This window comes from Lithobates pipiens, unplaced genomic scaffold (genome assembly GCF_037356315.1).
Source record: "Lithobates pipiens isolate NorthernLeopardFrog02 unplaced genomic scaffold, aLitPip1_a1.2 Scaffold_8, whole genome shotgun sequence".
In the NCBI taxonomy this organism is placed as follows: domain Eukaryota; kingdom Metazoa; phylum Chordata; class Amphibia; order Anura; family Ranidae; genus Lithobates; species Lithobates pipiens.
Window position 1 is genome coordinate 488,712,320 of NW_027507903.1, and position 23,438 is coordinate 488,735,757.

Genomic DNA, 23,438 nt, shown 5'->3' on the forward strand with positions numbered 1-23,438 from the left:
TTTTTAATTTTTTCAGCAGTGGGCGGACCTCCGTTTTTAAATGCTGTGTAGGTGGCTGCAGTGTCTCTTCCATGTTGCAGGTGCACACTGGGCCCATGGGACATTCAGTAAATGTCCCTGACACATTGGTCACCTCATCTTCAAAGGAAATTGATATCTTCAAGCTGCATCTTGGGAGGCAGAGAGCTGCCTAGGCTGTTTGTGACCGAGATGGTGGGGATCCTTCCCCCCCCCCCCCCCCCCCACACAATGTGATGCTTACTATATATATATATATATATATATATATATATCTTAAATGTTTTGTTACTAGTTTTAATGGCTGCAAATATTTTTGTCCTTTATAGCGCTGTCCATGGCCTTTGTAGGTTTGTTTCAACTTTGGGTCCTCCTCTAATAACATGACATTGTCTTGTCCTTGTTTTTCTTTACGGTGCCTGAATAAGGAAACAGTTGAAATTAGAGGAAGAGTAGTTTAAGAAAAAAAAAAAGCAGTCTACCTTTCTGACAAATGATTTTTGATACACCTATATTTGAGCATATTATGAAACCAAGTCAGCGTTTGCAGCATGTGCCCTGCCTTACTCAATCTGAAAGCCCTTCTTCCTAAGTGCTCCTGTCTGTCTTGTGTGTTTTTTTTGTGGTAGCTGTGCATGGCTGTTCCCACACAGCTGCATCTTTTCAGAGTTCTGTCACTGGAAAGACTAAAAGTCCCATCTTCCATCACATCAGGGGCACTTGTAGCTCTCAAAATAAAACCTGTGCAGTTGCACCCTAAACTGCAAATAGTTAAGCAACACCATGCAGTTTTAGGTATTTTTGTGTGATCTACTTAATGCAAAAATGCATGAGGGGCACCTAATTACCCATTAGTTGAACCCTGGGAATTTGACAAAAGCTACTCTTGCAATGGAGTCCAAGGCTTCAGCGATAAGGTGTAACACTTAAGTTATTCCTGGCGCTGCTGGGCTCCCTCAGGCTATAGGCCTTCTGTTGCTTTACCTTGCTGGGGCAAGGTGTGCCAATGTGTCTTGAAGGGCTATAGTTGACCCCATTTTCACCTGTTATAGGTTGCCTCATCCATGGTTAATGCTTCAAATACTAGGTCAAGTAGTTTAGCCCTAAAGTGGTTGTAAAACCTCATATACCCAGTGAAGTGACTGGCCTCAGGTGAAGCACAGATGTAACTAAAAAAATCCTCCTACATAAGTTTTGCCTGATTATCTGCAGTTTTCACTAATGCTGTTCAAAATCCAGAATTTGTAAAGCTGTCTGAGCTGTCAGGAAAAAAAGAGGCAAAAACTGTTCCTCCCACAGAGCTCAGATTGTCCATCCGCTGTTACCTTTGCTCTTAAAAGCGAAATAAGAAAAGAATGTCAGCGCTTATTGGTAAATATAGCTGCTACCAATTAGTACAAATGTAGTTGGTGACATTTGGGATCACACGCCTGTAAATTTAGTTTTTGGCCTCAAAACAGTAGAGGTTCTGAGGGTTAATTGTGTAGGTAGGCCTTAACACCAGTCTGGCCAGGCTGTGTTTGAAAGCTCTGCCTGGTCATGTGGATGGTGAGGTGCACATGAAAGGCTAGAAGTCTGGTTGTGTGTTTGGGTATCGGCATTCTCGGAGCCAATCAGTGGGAGTGCTGGGGCCTGCTGAGGAGTCTGTGAAGGGGTACTTAAACTGGTGTGGGTCATGTATTTGGGGTTCTGGAGTTGTTCGAGAGACCCATGTAGTCTGGTCTGGTTCCAAGACTGGGGTTGCCCCGTGAGGAGTCCCGGTCGCGGCGTGTTTGACACCCTGCAACATGTTCCTCTCAGTGGCCCCTGATAAACCTGCCTAGTCTGGGGTAGGGATCCCTCTGTTCCCGAGTCTCGGAACCTGTTTGTCCGAGACGCAGTAACTGAGGGAGGATTCAAGGTGTCCGGATGTGCTCTCGGCTTAGAGGGGCACCGCAACTCGTGGAAGTGACCGGCGGGGGGGGGGGGGAGAGAGACTCTTCGGAGGAGGACTGGCAAGTGGCATCCTGGGAAGTGCCTGGTTACTGAGTTGAGAAGGACATTGACTAATTCACACTTTTCTAGTACCAGAAAGTAGACAGGGAAATGTTCCAGATACGGAGGGAAAAGGTTCCTGTTTGCCCTTGGTTATTTGTTCAAGTTTGGGTCAGTGTGCTGACTGCCATGATCTCTGGCTAGAGATCTGTTCAGCCTTGAAGTAATCAGCTGCAAGTGGCTACTCTCTGGGTGGAAATAGAGACTTTGCTAGACCTGCAGTTCAAGGTGCCTAAGTTCTTCACCTGTGCCCTCTGTTCCCTAAGAGACTGTGTTGATTGAAAGTTCTACTGTAAAATTAAACCTTTTTCAAAGCACTTTATCGGTGTCAGTGTACAAGTCGTTGGTTATCAACTCTGGGAACCCCTAGAAGTGGAAGAGCAGGCCAAGAGAAGGTAACCGGTAAGCCTATTAAGCCAAGGCCACCCTGCAATGGGTTATGTCCGCTACCCAAATATACAAAACACTGGAGCAGTGACAAAGAAATTGCAGCATTTATCACAATTATTTAACACTCATGTAGCGCTGGCAGTTTTGCCTATTAATGTAATTCTATGGACAGTGTTATAGCTTAGCATTTGGCGCCATCTAGCGGCTAAATACATGACTGGTGTATTGCAGACTTACCAGCTGATGTGACCAAATTCTGCTAACCACCAAACTTTACGCAAATAAGACACCAAACCTTACTGGATTTTAATGGCCATAGCAGCCTTTATTAACAATGAACATCAAAGAAAAAATTTCAACCATAACATATACTTACTGACTGTATAGCAGGTATTTTGGAGGCAAGCATGGTCTACCAGCTATGCTGTATCAAGCTGTCTTTTAATACCATGGCCCCCAGTCGCGAATAACCTGGCATGGGGACAATTTGTACCCCTTACCAACCTGATACAGCCACAATACCATTCTCGTCTTACTGACGTCACTTAGAGGGATTCCACCTACAAAAAAAATATTAAAAGCCAGCAGCTATAAATACTACAGCTGCTGACTTTTAATAAATGGACACTCACCTGTCCCGGGGTCCAGCGATGCCGGCAGCTGAGGCCGATCGATCTCTCGGCTCTCAGCTGCTGCCGCCACCATTCTAGGTGAGGGAATCAGGAATCGGCTTCACTTCCCAGTTCCCTACTGCGCATGCGCGAGTCACGCAGCGCAATAGGAATTGTCTGCACTGTCTCTGGGACCCGTGTGTGCCCAGCAGACAGCGTGGCAGGACAGGAAATGACATAGACTCCCACGGGAGTCTATGCCCGGAAGTGGGTGTAAATACCTGTCTTTGACAGGTATCTCCACCCCCCTCCCCCCTGCAAGGTGCCAATTGTGACACCAGAGGGGGGAGGGTTCCGATCAGCGGAAGTTACACTTTAGGGTGGAACCCTGCTTTAATTCGGGAAGGTACCCATACCAAAGATGAGCCCCTTCCACCATTCTCCAAGATAACATTTTTTTACCATACCCACCTTCAAGACCCTGAGACCCCTGCCACAGGCGCACAAGTGGGAAACCTCACACTTGAGCGGCCTGCCACACACTCGCTGCCCTCTGTATCCCATCTTGCAGGCCCAAGCACCACATATCCATTCCGACAGCATTCAAGTGAACACCGTCCAAATGCAGATACAGCCAGTTGTTACCCTCCAATTCCTCATGGCGCACCGTGATGCTACCATTCCGCACAAAAAAAAATAACGAGCCACTTCCTCCCTGGCTTTATTAAGCCTCTCCGCTGACTGGGCGAGGCGCTAGGAAGCTCTGCCCACTATGTCCGACCAAACCAAAATCGTCTCGGGGGAAAAAATGACAGCAAATGTAAAAAATCAAACTTAATGTCCTGAATTAACTCCCTGGCGGCCCTTAACCTGAGGTCGTTGCGCGCCACCCCCCCCCCCCCCCCCCCCCGCATGCACCACTAAAACGTCCGGGGGTCTATCCAGTCTGACATACCGATGCACTTCAGGTAATACCCTAGACCACAGCATGCCCGGGACTCCGAGCCACCGCACTCTGGCCAAATTCCGTGGGAAGCCTAATTGCCTGCCATCCTGCCTGACCGCTGCCCTTTTTGTACCACAGAAAACATAGGAATGGCCGATAATCCACATCAAACATTCTCTGACTGAAAAACATAAGATTACAAGAATAACAAGGTAACAAAACAGCCCCAGACAAACAATACAATACAATACAAAACAAAACCTTGGCCACACCTATAACATCACACCGGGTAGAACAACAATTAACACATCACAAGAGATGTGGACAAACATACAACTTAAAACGCTGTGAATCCGCTGTAAAATATGGTCGCCCAAATCCCATCTAGCCGCCTCTGCGGTGGCCCCTATGCAGAACGAATGGGAAGCATACTCACCTGGATCATACCCAGCCACCCCTAAACACCTTGAACACTGAAACAAACTGAAAACGGGACTGCACCGAGCAGTCCACGTGTATCAACCAGGGTCCCGGCCCCGGCTTCCTTACACTCAACCACTGACCCATGGCCACGACCGGGCAGGCCGCAGAATCGGGAACACTACATGGCCCCCTTGCCCTACTGCTCCGTTTTCGATTTCCTTATGTGTAAATATAACTTGTCGCCTCGTACCATGACTTCTGAAACTCCCAAACCTCCCCCTGCTCTGATAGAAGGGCTAACAAATTCCCCAATCCTAAGAGCTCAGAAAAAAGCCAAAACAAAGGGTGTTTTAAAGAGAACCATCTCAAAAGAAGTAGAACAGACACAGTAGCTTATCCAAGAGCACCTGGAGCAATGCAAAAGAAACTGTACGGCGGGAATCGGGCACCCCCCGCCCCCTTTTTGTAACCTCGTAAAGCACGCTTGACCAAGAAAACTTTTGTGAAATCCGACAACCTTGAAAGCTGAAAAAGGAATCACAAACCAGCCATCTTCCTGTTCAGGGAAGAAATTGAAACACCCTCCTCACAATTCTTACCAATAAAATACAGCAAGGCTTGTAACCGATCTTCCTCTCGAAAGCACCCCCCTACCGACCTTACCAGACTGTGCCATTTATCCCACACCCTTGCATAAGCTGTCCATGTCCCATCACCCACCGACTGCCTAATCAGTCCAGCTACGGTGGCGAAACAACGTCCCACAAGGACTCCGGGCATGGGACCCCGACCTGCTCGGCTTCCGGTGCCAACTGTCGGAATATCTACCACTGTAGATGAGAAAGGGCCAATGTGTAAGTCACCCCAGGCAAGTGCACCGCAAAAAAACACATTTAAACTTAAACATAGCAAAACTAGATGTCATGAAAGACAAACCACAAGTAGAGAGGAGGAATTGACAGAATTAATAACCTGAACGACACCCAAATTATCGCAGTAAAACCGCACGCATTTGTTCTGAAACTCCTGACCCCAGATTTCCACTGCCATGACTATCGGAAAAAGTTCCAATAGCACCATATTCCTGATGAATGAATGGCAAATTGTGCCACAATTCCCGCCAACGCCCCGCACCCCACCTTGCCACCAAAAGAAGCTGCATTCCCCACTGAGCCCGCCGCATCCGTGAAGAGTTCCAAATCAAAATTGGACACCGTCACGTCCATCCATACCGATCTCCCGTTATACCGCTTAAGGAACGTTTTACAAATCCTCCCGATGCTCCCTGTGAAGCCGCACGTAGTGATGTGGGGATTTAACCCCTGCAGTGGCAGCCGCCAACTGCCTGCAAAAAACCTGCCCCATGGGCATAATGCGGCATTTGAAATTGAGTTTGCCCAGCAGCGATTGCAGGGAGCGCAATTGTAACTTCCTGCAACCATTCGCAGACTCAACCGTAACATGGAGGTCCTCAAGTTTATCGGGCGGAAGCCTGCATTCCATCTGTAGCATATCGATAATGATGCCCAGAAACTTGAGTTCCTCTACCGTCCCTTTCATCTTATCCGGTGCCAGCGCCCCCCCCCGAAAATATGGAACATATGTTGCAACGTGGACAACAAAATCTGACAAATTCTAGTCCCAGGAGGTCCGACCAACAAAAAAATCATCCAAATAGTGGACCACGGATTGCCAGCCGGACACATCACGCACTACCCAATCCAGAAGGGAACTAAACGTTTTCGAAAAAAGTACAAGAAATAGCGCAACCCATCGGTAAACATCAGTCAACAAAATACTGTCCCTCCCAAACGCAGCCCAGAAACCGAAAACTACTAGGGTGCACCGGTAGCAACCTGAAGGCTGACTCTATGTCCGTCTTTGCCAACAATGCACCCCTGCCAAACTTAAGCACCCATTTAATGGCATCATCAAAAGCTGCATAAGACACCATGCACAGGTGGGGGTCAATAGCATCGTTGACCGACCCCCCCGGGGGATGCGACAGGTGATGTATCGGGCAAAATTTATTGGGTTCCTTCTTGGGTACCACCCCAAGTGGAGAAACCACCAAGTCTGCCAAAGGAGGGAAAGGAAAAGGTCCCACCATCCTGCCCATAGCTACTTCTTTCGATGGTTTTTCCGACACCACTTCCGAATGCAACTTCGCAGAGCGCAAATTATCACCCACCGCAGGAACCATGGACAACGTGCAAGGAATTGGAAAACCCTCATTAAACCCCCGAAAAACAAAAACTGCGCAGCGGCTTGATCCGGATACCTATCGAGAAAAGGGACCATTTTTTCCACCGTCACCGGAGTTCTCCCTTTTTCCAGCGTCGGTCGACTTAGCTTTTCCCTGCTTGAAACATTTTGAGAACGGATGAGAACCTCCGCAACCGGAGCATTCGTGGCAATATCTGCACACTCCCCCGAACCTACAGAGGCTATCATTGTATTTCCAGCAGTAACCCTTATGGTTTGCCGCCGATATTGTCGAGGCACCCGCACCCCGGCCCCGCCCTGAAAGGGTTGCGGAAACATTCTCACTGAGTCATCAACTTCATCCATAAGCCGATATCTTTGTGGTCCCATCTCAACAACGGCTTTACCACCTTGCATTGACGAAATTGTTAATCGTAACGCAACCACGCAACTCCCCCATACACTCTCTGGGCTTCGTTAATGGAGTCCAAATGGCAAAAGAGAGCGGAACAGCACTCCGATGCCTTTTCTCCGATCACGCTAGCCAAAATGGTAAACTCCTGAAGCCAGTTTCCGAAGGTTCTGGGAATCAAGCGGTTAACAACGCTTCTCCTCCTCGTCGGGTTTTACCTTATCCAAGTTAAACTTTTCAATCGGCTAAAGCACGAAAATTTCAATGTACTCTCCTTTCCAGATGCGTTCCTTCATCTCTGGCTTCAAATGGGCCCCCAACAGGCCCTCGAAGCACACGTATACCTCTCCTTTTCGCAGAGTCGGCCAATCTCACCCCATCCGCTGTCCCGTCCGCCGACTTAGGTGCCCCCGTCTTTGTTGCATTGTCCATGGGGCCCCCACCGGGGTCCCCACCATTGACATAGAACTAGCCACCGTCTGTCGGTCACCAGCGACAGGCAGCCCACTGTCCCCCGGCGTTGTCCACGCAGTCACCGGCAACCCAGACACCTTACTTACCAACATGTCCCGGCATCTGTTCAACCAAGCCTGAAAGATCCTATCCAAGCCTTCCCCAGACACACCTGCATTAACTGCATCCCCGGACACTCCCCCTGCACGCCCTCCCTACCCCCGCATCAACCCCAGAAGGCTGCAATACTTGTACGGGGGGGGGGGGCATACACTGCAGGGACTATCATCCACAGCTGAGACAGGCTGTACATTGACATGAGCAGACACTGCAGACTCACCAGGCTGTCCCGGAGCATGATGCCACACAGCCGCTTCTCCTGGATCCAGACGCCTTCTCCCGCTAGCTGCCGCCGCCGCCTCCTCCTCCTCCTCTCTAGGAAATTCCACCTCATCGGAAGTGGAGATCTCCCCCTCCGAACGGTCTTCTGCTTCCCCCTCACTGGCTCCGGGGACAGACGTGCCGTTCGTGTCAGGTGCTGGCTGATGACGTCACCGGCCGCTCTCCTTCCTCTCAGCCACGCCTCTCTGTTCCTCCCACACTGCCCACTCTGCCTCTGGGTCCCAGAGGCAGCTGCCGCACTCTGCTCTGGAATCACGGGCGGGGATGCAGATCTCCTCCTCCTGGTACAGTCTCTTCTCTCTGTCAGGGGTCCCGGCCGCATCAGGGGACTGGCTGGCACCCGCAGCCGCTCCACACCTCCGCTAGCCATCCGACCACTCTCTCTGGCCCTCTGCCTGTGTGCGGGAGCTGGTGGCCAAACTAGAGCTTATGCCGGGGTCCCGCCTAAGTGGAGGATTCCTCCCAGCCCTACCGTCATCCGAGGGAGGCTGCCTCTTTGCCCGTGGAGCTGAAGGGTCCCATTTACCGGGGGCTCCTAACACGGCAGCTGACCCTAGGGGTTACCTCAGGAGGGTGAGACCTTCTAGCACGCTGTGGATGGGGGGTAGGCGTAGCATGAGCCTGCCCCAACCCCTGTCTCAAACCCGCCAACTGTTGCTCAAGCCACTGGGGCCCATTAGCCTCCGCAGCCGCACTCAGTTGGGTGAACAAGTCTTCTAGGTCTGCCATGAGTCTTCCCCACACAATACTTCACTGACCTGGCCTGAGAAACTGCACAGAAACTTCTCCTACTCTGTCTGGCTCCAACTGACCCTGTCCTAACTCCCCCCACTGCCTACACTCTCCTTTACTTCACCCTGATCATCTTGCTCCACCCTACCACACCTTATTCTCCTCCAATGACCTAACTTGATTTTGTTGCCACAGTTATTTTTTTTAAACTGCCTCACTACAGTCTGTCCTGCCCGCACCCCCCCAGAAATGTAGGCCTTCCACTAATTGCTTCACATATTACAGGCCTGTTCTGGAAATTTTCCTTTTTCAAGCACTAGAAAGATAACAGGAAGTGACTGTTCTGTTTACATTTTACTGTGACCTACCTACCCATGATCACCCTGTGCCGAACTGCATGCTGGGTAGGCTATAAAAGAGCTAGCGTGGCCATTTTCTTTCTCTTCTGGACACATGGCCTATCTGCAAGGACCTGTGGGGGTGTGTTTCCCACAGCACTGCGGCCTGTTCGGTGCAGAGCAATATTTAAAGCCAGAGGAGGACTTCACACCACAGCATGCTGGGACAGCAGTGTGGTCGGATCGGGAAGGATCCAGAGGCACCCTGACAGAGGTAACTGAAAGCTCCTGGTGACCTTGTGAAGCGGAACAGCGTGATCGCAGCAAATGAACTGAGACCTGTGGAGTGGAGCTGTCTTATTCTTTAGACCCAGTTTTGTGGGAGGGCTGTTGCCCAGTTTCTTACGCACTTGCATACACCTAGACTTTAACACAGTGTTGCTGGGACCTGTAATCACACAGAGGAGAACCAAACTAAAGACTGAGTTTAAACAGACCTCAACCCTATTCATCACAACACTATTAGCACTGTGTTATTCCAAAGCAATTACACCAAAGGGAATTTGAAGTGGATTACAATTGTTAAAAACACAAATAGCTAGCAGAAGACTAAAGAGACTGCATCTGATACTACAAGGCCTTGCATCCTATTGTAGTAGGGGAGCTCCCTTGTAGTGGTGTTCTACTTCATTATTGACTTTGTATTCACCAGAGTGTGCTGGAAGTGGGAAGGTGCCCAGATTAAGGCGAAGCCACTCTGAGCCCCAGTCCCAATTGGAGCCACATTCTAAGAGGTCCTCTAGGACAACTGTACAGGTACAATCCGTTGTGTATACCTACTGTGCTGTCACATTATGCTTATGTGACAGTGCAAATGTTGTAATTACTATTTTACACTTTTCAATACAAATTCTAGTAAAGATACGTTTCTGCTTAAGTACTATTGGTGTGGAGTGTTCCTTTCCCAGCAGGTGGAGCCGTCGGATACCCAGGTAATAACAAAGGTATACTGTTATTATTATATTGCATATTGTGGGATTATCCTTCACTATTAGATTCACACCAACATTGCACCACAGCTGTGTCAAGGGGATTGAGCCAAGTCAGTGGGGGTTCACTAGCAGAGTACAGTGAAACAAATTCAGCAGCTCCTTCGGGGGTCAATGCTACAGTCAAAAGACCTGTGTTGCTTTAGGCTTAATTTTTATTTATTTATTCATTTTAATATAGACTCCCTATTGCAAGTTCAAAGTAAGTCTTGTAAAAATGTTTAAAGTTTAAAGTATTATTTTACAGGTTATCTTCCAGTCACCCAGTGCGCCCTGTACTATTGCCAGAAAAATGCAATCACCAAATGTACTTGCTGTCTATCATCCTTGGCTCACATTATCCACCGCTATCCAAACCAAGGGGCCTTCTTTCAGGGTATATGGATTGTGACCAGGAAACTTTTTTTTTTTCCATAGTAAAAACAGCTTGACGCATCCTAATCTGAGCAATAAGTCACCAATAACAAGAAATTCTAATGGTGCAGTATTTATTGGTGAATCAGTATAAAAAAACAAAAACTTAAAAATATGGTTTGGATAGAGACAGATAATGTGAGCTAATGATTACTATATACCTCCGAAGTCCTGGATCCCGTTTTATGAAATTTTTTCTGTTTTAATTCTTAGACAGCAGCTACATTTGGTGAGTGTGTTTTTCTGGCATTGGTGGAGGTTGCACTTGGTGACTGGATTACTAGAGGAAGATCACCTGGAATATAATACTTTACACCTTTTTACAAGACTTACTTGTACTTACTTTTATGTTTTAATATTTTTTTTTATTTATAATTGTGATAAGCGCTACAATTTTTGTCTCCTTTGCTCTTTTGGTGTCAGGAAAATTTGTCAGAAGGGAATCCTGCTAGCTAAGGGAAGGAAGCAGGAGACAGAAATGACATGTAGTGCTCATAGTACACACTATAGAGCAGTGGTTCTCAACCTTTCTAGGGCCGTGACCCCTTGATTTAATTTCCCAAGTTGTGGGGACCCTTAACAGTAAAATTATTTTCCAAGCGTGGGTTGTCAGCACCTAAGGCAAGACAAGTTTGCGCCCCCAAACCCACAGACATTTAGCTCTCTGAGTCCCTTCCACTTGTACCGTATTAAACACCTTATGGTACATATTAGGATCTAGCACTTTCTTCTTTCTGTTCCTTTTCTCTTTCTTGTGTTTTTTTGTTTTGTTTTTTCTCCCCCCCCCCCGTCCTTCTTGAGCCGTCTTTTTTTTTTTTCGTTCTTTTTTAGTCTTTCTCTTTTTCTTTGTTACTCCCCCTCCTTTTCCTCTCCCTTACATTTAATTATTTTTTATTTCTTCTCTTACTCCTTGGGGGGCGTGGCGAGTTGGGATGAGTGGCAGTGCTGCCGGGAAATTGGGATCAGTGGCAATGCTGGGGGGAGTTCTGATCAGCCAACTTGGGTACTCTTGATTAAGGTCATCTGCTGATCTGAGAACTGTAGTGGAAACTTTTAATGGCAACTATTATCACAAGTAGTGTTACTGTGTCTCCTGCTTCACTGTGTCTCCAACTCTGTTGTGTCTCATAACAGTGACACCTATGCCGAAATCCGGAGATGGGGTCTCCTCCAGCCCCTCCCACATTAACATTCCTCACCAGTCAGCTGACCTTTAGTCTCTGCCCCCAGCCATGCCATGAACTGAATGGGCAGCAGTGAAGAGGCTGAGTAGGCAGCCACGGGCTTCAGGAACAGAGAAGCTGAGCGGCCGCAAAAAGGCTGGGACAACGGTGCCCGCTTCAGGAACAGCCCAGGATTCGGTGACCCCTGGCAAATTCATTCGACCCCCAGGTTGAGAACCACTGCTATAGAGGCATATGCTTTGTTCATATTTCATGGCAGAGGTTTACAACCACTTTAAAAGAAAAGGACAAAAAAATTATTTTACACAGACAAATCATGGTGAATTAGCAGAGAAATGTGGACTGTCCTGATGTCATGTTCCACATAGCCTGGGGCTATAGTTTGATCACTAAAGTACACCTAAACTTTAGAATAGGAAACTGTAAAACAAATCCTTGTCGAGAGGAAACCTCTTCTAAGGGCCCATTTACACTATTGTGCTGCAATAATACATGCCTTATTGTGTGCTTTATTCTGAATTGTATCCCAATGAGCCTTGCTGATGGATGTGTGGTTTGTTTTTTATTTATGATTCATTCTGATCCCTGCAACCATTTTCACCTAATTGAGAATGACCACCTTACATCTGCCGCCTCCTGCGATTTCCATGTGCGATATCGTAGGAGGCATTACAGTGCTGGAAGAGGGCAGACCCAGCATCATGTCATGGGGGGGTTTACTGGCTGCAAGAACATGGAAGAATCCGCATGTTCCCGATAATGAAAGTAGCAAATATAACGGTGTGGGACATGGTTTGCAGTAGTGAATCGGTAGATCATAACACAAGATTTGTTGGGCATGTGAGCAGGGCTCAAGTCCTGCGGGAAAGCATGGGAACGGAGTTCCTGTACTTTTTCCACAACAGGAACTCAGTTCCCGTTAGCAGCTGCGTCCTGCAAGACTTTGAAGTATGTGAGCTGTATGGCAGGTGCTACACCAGCAGCTGCCGACACAGCTCGCAATAGTAAGTGCCGCACACCTGACCATTCAGGCATTGCCAGTAGGGGGGCCCCATGACAGCTTCAGCTTCGATCTACCTGTCAATCACAGCTAGCTTACGGGTAGATCAGGTCTAGGTCTAGCTGATGGGTAGATCAGCTATTCTGCTTACAGGACATGCAGGGAGAGAGGTGAGCTGAGGGAGGAACATCAGTTTGGGGTGGTAAGCTGAGCACAATACCCGGCAAAGTTTAATGCCAGGAGGGAAGTTTATGTGGAAATATGTGAAGGGTTGGAATAGCAGCGAGTGTGTGTTGGAGCCCTGCAGAGTTTGCAGCCCCCCAAGCTAACATACATCTCCTAAGCAGGAACACATCACTATCTCCCCAAGCATTCTGTCCAGATAATGTGCACTTCATCTATGACCTTTCTATTTAACCCTGTGTTATCCAAACTCTGTTCAATGAAAATCTTGGGTGGGAGTTCCCACACTTTTTTCCCCAGGACTTGACCCCTGCATGTGAGTATTTATGGAAAACTCATCATAAAAGGCAGGGGGTGAAATTTATCTTTAACCACTTGCCGACCACCGATATACGGCCTCACTTTTAGGATGGATATCGTTATGGCAGAATCTAGCTGCCATAACCCTGGTATCCTCGTGTTCGGTCGGCTACAAGATAAATGTGGTCTCTGGATTTGCTGCGAGATCACTTTTATCAGCAGTGGGAGAAGACCCATCCCGCCGCACTCCGGTGCCCTCTGTCACTTACCGGAGCCGTTTGCAATGGTGGAGGCGATTCGTTCCTTTCACATCAGTGGCATGGAGATGAGTGAGGGGAAAATAGGCCCCACCCATCTCCATCACATTGCAGGTCGGAAGCGACGTCAAAACGTCATTTCTGCCCATAGCTCTTAAAGGGCATTTAAAATTTTTAGAAAATGGGCAGTTTTTTTTTGGGGGGGGGCGGGTAGGGGGATTTTGGTGTAAATATGAGATCTGATGTCTTTTTGACCCCAGATCTCTTATTTAAGAGGTCCTGTCATGCTTTTCTATTATAAGGGATGTTTACATTCCTTGTAATAGGAATAAAAGTGTCACAATATTTTTTTTTATTTTTTTATTTTTTTTAAACGGTGTAAAAATAAAGGGTAAAATAAATAAGAAAAAAAAAAATTTAACCACGCTCTGCCCCGCCGAGCTTGTGTGCAGAAGTGAACGCATACGTGAGTAGTGCCTGCATATGAAAACTGTGTCCAAACCACACGTGAGGTATCACCGCGATTGACCTCTACTCCAACTCAAAACATGCTATAGAACTTTTTTTAAACGTTGCCTATGGAGCTTTTTAAGGGTAAACATTTGTCGCCATTCCACGAGCAGCTGTAATTTTGAAGCATGACATGTTGGTTATCAATTTACTTGCCGTAATGTTATTTCACAATATTTAAAAAAATTGGGCAAACTTTATGGTTTTAATTGAAAAAAGTGTATTTTTTCCAAACTTGTTATACCACTCTGCAAATACGGTGTGACAAAGTATTGCAATGACCACCATTTTATTCTCCAGCATGTTAGGGGGAAAAAAATTTATAATGTTTGGGGGTTCTAAATAGTTTTCTAGCAAAAATAAAAAATGTTTTTAAGTTGTAAACACATTAAAAAAGAGGCCTGGTCCTTAAGTGGTTAAATGTACTGGTTTAGGCATGTTTCATACTTACAAAATATGATTAGCAACAGCAAAGTCAATCCAAGTATAGTAGTTGCTCCGATAATATTAAATGGTAGACTGTATTGGGGTTTGTGATGTGTGATCCGCTGAAAAACAGTTAAAAGTATTTAGCTATGAAATGAAATATTTATTTCAGGTTTTACTACCATTAAACTAATCTTGATTTCGCCTGCATCCTTCGCTGCAGAGGTGATCTGATCCTTTTTTTAGCAAGGAGAATATAGAAACACTTCTCTTTTAACTTTGTCCCCCCCCCCCCCAGCAGCAACGTATAACGAATTATTGAAAAATTGTTATTAAATGAGTTGAAATTACGTGTTGAACATTAAAATGGGAGATCTGGTCATAAGGCATAGTACATCTACCAGGATGCAGCATTGCAAACATACAATACAGCATTACAAGGTAATAATTGCCATGTCAAAAACTGACGCGCTTTGACCTATTTGGTCATGATCTTCTTCTGGGGGATTTTGTACTCTAAAACAAATGCATTCACTTTAACATTTTCAAAGAACATATTTCAATCTGCACCAATTTACTGTATTTTGACTAGGTACATAAACATTGTTATATTTACCGCTGAAAGCTGAAATGAATAGCCTTAGAGCCAATAGTCTAAAATCAGTTGCATAATCTGGCGGATTCACATTATGCACATTAGAGAGTCAGTTCATTTATAAGGAAATTAAGTGGGGTACAGGTTGCGCTATGGAGCCTTAGGATTGAATATAAATAAATAAAAATAAATACGAAATAAATTAGTGAATACGAACTAAATTAGGGTAAGAGCAGCCTCTATTAATTTCCACCCGAATGGATGGAAAGATGCTAAAACAAGGAGAGGAAATAGATGTGGCGCTATACCGATAATATCAATTATTATTGCGAACCTCTGTGTGAGGGCTCTATTGTATGTATTTCTCAGTGTGCTGGTAAATTGAGTATGGACATATATGTGCTATCATACATCCTATGCTATTTGTTAGTGAACATCACATGAGTGGGAACACATATAATTCTCAGCGTGCTGGTTAATTTAGCACAAAAACACGTATTACATATATTTCTCAGCGTGCTGGTTAAAAAACCAAAAACACAAAAAATCTCAAACAGTCAGGAAATCAAAAAATCCAAAAAACACAACACCTTGTGACCATAATATGGGATACTTATCTCTATACCATAACAGTGTATAGTTATTACTAAAGTGCAAGTGCAAATAGTACCTGAAAGTAAGGATATATTATACGGTGATAACTAATAAAATAACCGTGAATGTGATATTAGTGCTCTAAAATAAAAGTGAATATCACAGTGGTGGCACAATCTGATAGTACTATTTATCATAATTGAACCAGCTATCAGATTGTGCCACCACTGTGATATTCACTTTTATTTTAGAGCACTAATATCACATTCACGGTTATTTTATTAGTTATCACCGTATAATATATCCTTACTTTCAGGTACTATTTGCACTTGCACTTTAGTAATAACTATACACTGTTATGGTATAGAGATAAGTATCCCATATTATGGTCACAAGGTCTTGTGTTTTTTGGATTTTTTGATTTCCTGACTGTTTGAGATTTTTTGTGTTCTTTGTGTTTTTGTTTTTTTAACCAGCACGCTGAGAAATATATGTAATACGTGTTTTTGTGCTAAATTAACCAGCACGCTGAGAATTATATGTGTTCCCACTCATGTGATGTTCACTAACAAATAGCATAGGATGTATGATAGCACATATATGTCCATACTCAATTTACCAGCACACTGAGAAATACATACAATAGAGCCCTCACACAGAGGTTCGCAATAATAATTGATATTATCGGTATAGCGCCACATCTATTTCCTCTCCTTGTTTCAGTTCATTTATAAGACATAAAGAACACACTAAGAACTGTAATGTATTATACCCATTCACACCCCCCTTGATCTATCAAGAACAGCTGGGGGAATTGTTGCTGGTGCTGTGCCTCTTTCCTTCCTCTTTGGGCTGAGTGCCTCTCTTGGGGAAGGTGAACATGGCTGTGTGATTCGCCAGGTTATGCAACTGATTTTAGACTATTGGCTCTAAGGCTATTCATTCCAGTGATAAATATAGTAATGTTTATGTACCTAGTCAAAATAGCAGAAAATTGGCGCACATTGAAAGATGTTCTTTGAAAATTTTAAAGTGAATGCATTTGTTTTAGAGCAGGGATATGCAATTGGCGACCTCCAGCTGTTGCAAAACTACAAATCCCATGAGGCATAGCGATACTCTGAGAGCCACAAGCATGACACCCAGAGGCATGATGGGACTTGTAGTTTTGCAACAGCTGGAGGTCCGCTAATTGCATATCCCTGTTTTAGAGTAAATGATCCCCCAGAAGAAAATCATGACCAAATAGGTCAAAGCACTTCAGTTTTTGACATGGCAATTATTACTTTGTAATGCCATGTACTATGTATCATGACCAGAGTTTGTATTTGAATGTTCAACATGTGATTTCAACTCATTTAATAAAGACTTTTATACATAAAATAATTTGTGATACTTTGCTGCTAAAAAAATAAAATAAACCCCTGTGGGACAACATTCCCATTCATGATGTAGTTAAATAAAACTTTTCAATTTCATCTCCATTAAAAATAAAAAATTATATTTTTTTATGCTTCTCCTATGCAAGTAGACAGATCAAGGTTGGTGGGACAGACTGACTGGGTCCTGTACATGGCTTCTTGGAAACCTTACATCACCCTGCCTCAGCACTAATCAGCCCTGATGTAAGCAATAGGTTGGTTTTGGGAGCGTTATACAAATATCAATGGGTAAGTGTTAGAAATGAGCATACCTAGGTTGGTCTAAATGCTAATTCAGCCTACCTAAGTAACAACCACATGCGAGGCAAAGTCCCAAAAGCCAAAGTGTGAAAGTGGTGGGCTATAAGCAGTCAGGCCTTACTTGCTGTAGCTCATTGTAAGAAACTTACCGTGTGGGGTGAAATCGGAGTAAGCAATTGCAGTAGAGGAGAGGAGCCAGTAAGACTAAAGTTAAGGTTGGAATTCGCTCTGGTTGGACTCTGTGTGAAGTCTGTTAGCAATGCTGGAGGGTTTGATGTCACTTCTTCTTCATGGATCTGCTTCTAATAAAAAAAGGCTAAAATTATACTCCATATATCTTAATTTTCGTTTATACGTGTTTAAAGGTTATCCTCATTTCATTTTTTTTTTTTTTTTTTTTTTGTTGCAAACTGATCAATACCCGTTCAAATGTGCTCTGGTAACTGTTTTACATGGCATAGGATTTGTAATTCTGTGCAGTCAATCTTGTGATGCAGGCACTGCTGGCAAGCAGCTTGGCTAGGTCCTCAACTTGACTGCAGTAGCAATGCAGCTTAAGAACACACACCCAGGCTGTCGATTGGACTGAGAAGAACAAGAGCCATTCCTCTGCTCAGTCTTCTCCCTTTAACTCAGTGGTGTCGCTATAAGGGGGGTGGGGGGTGCGGCCCGCACCGGGTGACACCCGCCAGACGGAGCGGTGTGAGGGAGACTGCATATAACACCGCCCCATCATTGAAGCTAACCCTCAGATCTTCAATATCTCCTTCAGCTGGGGTTGGTGGGGGTGTGGCTGCCTTCTCCACTCCTCCCACAGACTTCATTACTCTAGCTGATCCTGCGGCTGAAGAGAGGGAAGAGAGGAGAAAGAGGCGAGGATGCTGCTGCTATGTTATAAGGTACTGCAAACTGTCATTGCATAGCCCCTTAACCTGCCCTATACCACCCTAACCTGCCAATATACCACCTTATACTACCCTAACCTACCACTATACAGCCCTTTACTATAATTTACAGGGACTGGCTTGGGATGCGCCCTGTGCACTGCCTGTAGGGGACTGAGCAGGATACACACGGGGGGGTGTGACACCATGTTTTACCGCATCAGGTGACCCCAACCCTAGTGACGCCACTGCTTTACCTCTCAGCTCATGTAAATCTTGATTGACTGCTAGTGCTTTTCCTCCCTCCACTTTATGTTGCCTCTTGACCTGTTTCATCTCCCTAACAACAAAAACATTAAACTGAACAAATAATTAAATTTTTAGGTGTTCTAAGCAGAAGTGAATGTTTACCTTTATCTTGTGTACAACCTTTGTAAGGGCACTCTGAGGTTGATCTTCTGGGTGGTAAACCTGAGATATCTTTGGTTCATCTATTTCAAGGACAAGTTTGAAATGATCAGCGCCTGAATAAAAAGAATCTTAAAACAAGAGCATTTTGTTTGACGTGGTCCTGTTTTTTTTTTTTTTTTTTCACATCATCATCTTTTAATTTTTTTTTTTGTTTTCCTTCTCTGTTTAGCTAAATCACCTCTATGTACTGGAATTTCCTCAAACAGCCCAAAAAACACACTGTTGGGGTCAGTGGTATCTGACTGGTCCATACAATGAGGGTTTGTTTACTTGCACGTTTAGGCCGAGTGTAAACTCCTTTTGGGAGGTGGAAACAGAGACAAATGGTAATTTACATGTGTTCTACAATGTAATGTGTAATACAGCAGCCATTGAGAAAATAAAACCATACCTCAAGAGTGATTTGCCTGAGCCCAAGTCCTGGTTTGTAGACCACTTATCAGGGACACAAGCTGCCAATCCTAAATTAGACTCAACAAATTGTAAATATGTGGATCCCAGATAACATACGACTCATCCGAGCTTGTGAAACTACAAATTTACCTCCGAATAAAATGTCTTATATTTTTGCTAAAATATGTAGGTCTCTGGGTATTTACAACACATGTTATTTTTAACAAATACTCGAAGCCCCTTACCACTACTACTTTGGAATAGTGTTACATATTAATTAAGTTGTTGCCTATTAACTGATTTTGTTAAAATTCTAAAACATTACTCCTATTTGTAGAACATATTAGAAAAATAAAACCATGTTGTTTCTATAGTACCAGTCCCATGTATGATATTTTGTACTAATTTGTTTACTGGTTCTACAGCATCAACTAATTACAATTTTTAAATTTCAAGAGGGTCTTGTGGATAAGAAGGCCTGGCTCGCAGTCGCTGCTCTAATTCATCCCAAATGTGTTATTTAAGGTTGAGGTCAGGGACACTCTGTCAAGTTCCTCCACCCCAAACTCGCTCATCCATGTCTTTATGAACCTTGTTTGTGCACTGGTGCGTGGTTGTATTGGAACAGGAAGGGGCCGTCCCCAAACTGTTCCCACAAAGTTGGGAGCATTGAATTGTCCAAAATGTCTTGGTGTGCTAATGATCCCTTCACTGGAAATAAGCAGTCAAGCCAACCTGTCAAAAACAACCCCATCCCATAGTAGCCCCCCCCCTCACCACCAAATGATTTGGACCAGTGCACAAAGCAAGGTCCATAAAGACATGGATGAGCGAGTTTGGGGTGAAGGAACTTGACTGGCATGTACTGACCTCAACCTTAAATAACACGGAGACTGCAAGCCAAGCCTTCTTGTCCACATCAGCCCCTGACCTCACAAATGTGCTTCTGGAAGAAGGGTCAGATTCCCATGGACACACTCCTAAACCTTGTAAACAGCCTTCCTAGAAGAGTTGAAGCTGTTATAGCTGCAACGGGTCGACCAACTCAATATTGAACCATGCAGACAAAGACTGGAATGCCAATAAAGTTCATTTGTGTAAAGGCAAGCATCCCAATACTTTTGGTAATATAGTGTATATACAGCAAAAATAAGTATTGCACATGTCGCCATTTTCTAGCTAAATATATTTCTAAAGGTGCTATTTCACCACGTCAGTGACAACTCATGCAATCCATCCATACAGCGAATACAAAACAAATAAGTTCAGAAATTAAGTTATGTGTAATAAAATGGAATGACAAATAGAAAAATAATTTAATACAAAGAAACAGAGTTGCAAAAGGGTATAGAAAGCCAAGACACCAGCTAAAGTCTATCAGTAATTAGAACGCAGTCCTGCCCCTTATCAGTGCAAATTTATATCAGCTGGTCCAGTCTCAACTGATGGCTTATAAAAAGGTGTCTCATTGCCAAGGTGTCACTGTCACACAAGATGTGTAAAAGCAAAGAGCTCTCTCAAGACCTTCACAACCTTATTGTTGCAAAACATACTGATGGCATTGGTTACATAAGGATTTCTAAACTTCTGAATGTTCCAGTGAGCGCTGTTGGAGCCATAATCCATAACATCATTTCACCATAATCTGGCCATGACCCGGTGCTCCCCAAAAGATTTCTGACAGAGAAGTGAAAATAATTATCAGAAGAGTTGTCCAAGAGCCAAGGACCACTTGTAAAGAGCTTCAGAAAGACCTGGAATTAGCAGGAATAATTGTTTCAAAGAAAACAATAAGTAATGCAAGCTCTTTTAACTACTTACCTACGGGGCACTTTTACTCCCTTCCTGCCCAAGTCAATTTTCAGCTTTCAGTGCACTGTTGTCACACTTTGAATGACAAAGCTGTACCCAAACAACATTTTTATAATTTTTTGAGACAGACAGTTTTCTTTTGGTATTTATCACTCACCACTAGGGTTTTTATTCTTTGCTAAAAAAAGACAGACAAATTCTGAAAAAAACTAAGTTTTTCTCAGTTTGGGTTTATAATATTTTGTAAATAAGCAGTGGTCCCCCCCCCCCCCCAATCAATGCGCCCAGCCCCCTAATCTACATGCTGGGCACCGGACGCATGGATTCCAATGGGTTTTTTTATTTTATTTTTATGAAGCACGTGATTAGAGCCTGGGGCTCTAATAGGCTTAAAAAAAGGTGGGCTCGGGGTGCACCCACTTGTGTGACAATAGCGAATAAATATTCGCTATTTTCTTCTCCCAGCCAATCAGGAAGTCCTTATGGGCCAGGGAGTCTTGTCTCCCTGGCCAATCGTGTCTCAGGACACATTTCCTGTTCCTGTTCGGCCAGGAGGAGAATGTCTTCCTGTGTGCTCACCGGAGCGGCCCGGCTCTCCGTCTTATCATGGAATCGCCAGCGTTATTCAGAGGAGGGTTTGGGTTGGTGTGTGCCATTGTCCGTCTGTCGCACAGGGGATTAGTGATCACCGCAGTCCATTTTCCCTGGGGGTTGGGGTGTTGGTGTTAGTTTGTGCTGCCCCACAAAATAGTAAGCACAAGCCGCCACTGTAAATTTGTATTTTTTTCTTTTTTTTTTCTGCTGATGAGAAGGCACTAAAGGCAGCACTGACTGGCATCACCTCCTCCACCCCAAACTCACTTATTCATGTAGCAGAATACATATTGGCCTAAATTTATGAAGAAATTTGATTCTTTATGTTTTTTTATTGGCTATGTTTTATAGCAGACAGTAAAAAAAAAAAAAATATATATATATATATATATATATATATATTTTTTTTTTTTTAATTGTCGGTATTTTATTTTATTTTTGTTTACAGCCCAAAAAATAAAAAACGCAGTGGTGATCAAATACCACTACAAGAAAACTCTATTTATGGAAGAAAAATGAAAATAAACTTTATTTGGGTACAGTGTCGCACTACAGCACAATTTTCAGTTAAAATAACGCAGTACTGTATCGCAAAAAATGACTTGAAGGGGGTAAATCCTACGGAGGTCAAGTGGTAAATAAATAAAACCAAAATTTATACAGCCTTCCTTTAAATATGTTTGTGTAGTAAATAAAAAGGTCTAAGCCATATAATTAAAAAATTACAAGATATAATAAACTTCTTTTTGAAAAATGATTTTTATTAAATTGTTAAGCAAAGTGCAAGAAAAAACATAGTAGAGCAGCCACAAGACCAACGCCACCATAACCGGCCTTGTAGGGCCCAACATAACAGTTACATAAACCAATCCTACTTCCTCCTAAGGCCCCATACACACTATTCGATTTTCTGCAGATTTTTGTGTAGCAAAGTCCCAGGACCCTTTAGGCCTAATAATGACCTCCAGAGTCTCACCCTTTATCTCTGACCACAGCTGGTTTCCCAGCTGGCGAAACCGTTACATCTGGTTGGACTACAAGCCCACAGTTCCAACCCTATGCTGCTCTCCTGCTTCTGGATAAGCCCTCAGACAGCCTAGCAGCCAGATGTCACCAGCATAGGCCTAAGGCTTACAGCCTAGCAGCCCTGGGGGAACATAACTCACGTCCACCCAGACAGCTGTACTGTTGGCACAGAACCCTGATCACCTGACTCCACCCAAGTAAATAGGCTCTCCCAGCAGGCCAAGGGACCCAAGAAAATTCCTCCCCATTGGCTGAGACACCCCATTCATTCCTAATCTAGCCTTGCTATGCCCTTGTCTTATCTAATGTCACCAGCTACAGTGCCACCTAGTGACAGAAGAGTGCAGCAGGTCCAGAATTAGGGTGAAATCAATTGATCTCCTAACAATTGGCCAAGGCAACCATTGCCTGGCAACTACATTTAATAGCAGCCCTACCTAAACATCAGGGTGCTACATTTGTCTTCAGATTTAATAAAACCATGTTGTGTAAGGGCCTGCCTGATTGCATACAAATTGAAACTCTTAAGGTTTGACCTTATATTATATGGTTTTGGTAAATCTGAAGACAAAAATCTGCAGAAAATCTAATAGTGTGCAGGGAGTCTGACAGAGAGCAACTAACATTCTAAAAACCCCTAACTACCCTCTACTTCCACCCACCCCTCCCCCTCCCGGTCACAAGCTATTCTCCAACAACTTATGCAGCATTTTTCCAGGGTAAGAAATACCCCAAAAATAAAAATTATCTTGAAAGAATGTGTCACAGTGAATTCTAGTAGACAATCAAGTCCAATGCTAGGTGAAGAAAAAAGAAAGGCCATGAAACCCATGAAAATGTTTAGATTTAAAATTAAACCAGTACCAACTACAGGTAGTTAAGTACCTATTAAAGGCCAGGCAGGAGTGAAGGGAGTCTCCAGGCAATCAAACTATACTTTTACAGAAGTTACTCAACTACCTCACCCCGTAGTAGAGGATGTGGATAACCAAGCTTGCCATACTTTGTCAAATGTTTTCATACAACCTCTAGAAACATAAGTAGCTCTATAAAATGGTATCGAAGAGTTCACCAATCACTTCCTGAAGGAAAGTGTGTGG

The 23,438-nt window shown here is 44.3% G+C and overlaps 1 protein-coding gene across 1 annotated transcript in view; it reads right to left on the reverse strand.

The window, feature by feature from the left end:
- Nucleotides 1-295: 295 nt before the first annotated feature.
- Nucleotides 296-23,438, reverse strand: part of LOC143960425 (uncharacterized) — a 29,555-nt gene continuing 6,412 nt past the window's right edge. The window contains exons 3-6 of the mRNA XM_077469015.1: nt 18,454-18,533; nt 17,308-17,460; nt 14,313-14,409; nt 296-437 (exon numbers count right to left, since the gene is read on the reverse strand). Coding sequence (XP_077325141.1) covers nt 394-437; nt 14,313-14,409; nt 17,308-17,460; nt 18,454-18,533 — 374 coding nt within the window. The 3' untranslated portion in view covers nt 296-393. The remainder of the gene's footprint in view (nt 438-14,312; nt 14,410-17,307; nt 17,461-18,453; nt 18,534-23,438) is intronic.